This window comes from Sprattus sprattus (genome assembly GCF_963457725.1).
Source record: "Sprattus sprattus genome assembly, chromosome: 11".
NCBI classification, from domain to species: Eukaryota; Metazoa; Chordata; class Actinopteri; order Clupeiformes; family Clupeidae; genus Sprattus; species Sprattus sprattus.
In genome coordinates, this window is record NC_137909.1 from 11,273,021 (window position 1) to 11,273,844 (window position 824).

Below are 824 nucleotides of genomic sequence, written 5' to 3' on the forward strand. Positions count from 1 at the left end.
CTCTCTCTCTCTCTCACCCTGACTCTCTTCATCTCCATCTCCTCCACCTTTATCACTTCTGTGAAGATGAGTGCTTAAGGATTCACTGCGCTTGCTCTCCCCGGCTTCATGCATGGAGACATACACATGTCCATACACACATGCGCCCATACATACACACGCGCACACACAAACGGGCGGACTGATCTGCACCCGCTGACACACACACACACTCAGAGGGACCTCAGTATGGGCAACTGTGTTAAATCTCCGCTTAGAAGTCTCTCCAAGAAGGTAAGGACTTTGAGTCATGTTTCCCTCTCCCTGGACTCCAACCCCCTTCCCCCCCCACCCCCCCCCCCCCCCACACCCCACAATCAACCCAACCCAACCCCCCTCCTGCCACTCCCACCCCCAACCCAAACCTTGTGTCCCCTTTGTCCTAACACCCCCCCCCCCTCCGGACTTGACTGGACTGGACTGAACTGAACTGGACTATACAACACTGGTTGTCTGTTTTGGACTCTAATGTGTTGTGTTGGCTTTGGGTTTGTCCTACATGTGTCTCTGGTGCTTCTCTACCGCTGGAGCTGTGGTGTCCGGCATCAAGCTCCTGTATTCACTTGCTGTGGTGTCTGGCACCAAGCTCCTGTCTTCTCTACCGCTGGAGCTGTGGTGTCCGGCAGCAAGCTCCTGTATTCACTCGCTGTGGTGTCCAGCACCAAGCTCCTGTCTTCTCTACCGCTGGAGCTGTGGTGTCCGGCAGCAAGCTCCTGTATTCACTCGCTGTGGTGTCCAGCACCAAGCTCCTGTCTTCGCTACCGCTTGAGCTGTGGCGACCAGCA

General features: G+C 55.7%; 1 protein-coding gene across 1 annotated transcript in view; it reads left to right on the forward strand.

Annotated features, from left to right (window-relative positions):
* Positions 1–228: 228 nt before the first annotated feature.
* The window catches only part of cabp1b (calcium binding protein 1b), a gene marked incomplete at both ends in the record, with an annotated part of 15,634 nt that continues 15,038 nt past the window's right edge, over positions 229–824 (forward strand). Inside the window, one exon of the mRNA XM_080847657.1 lies at positions 229–273. Coding sequence (XP_080703783.1) covers positions 229–273 — 45 coding nt within the window. The remainder of the gene's footprint in view (positions 274–824) is intronic.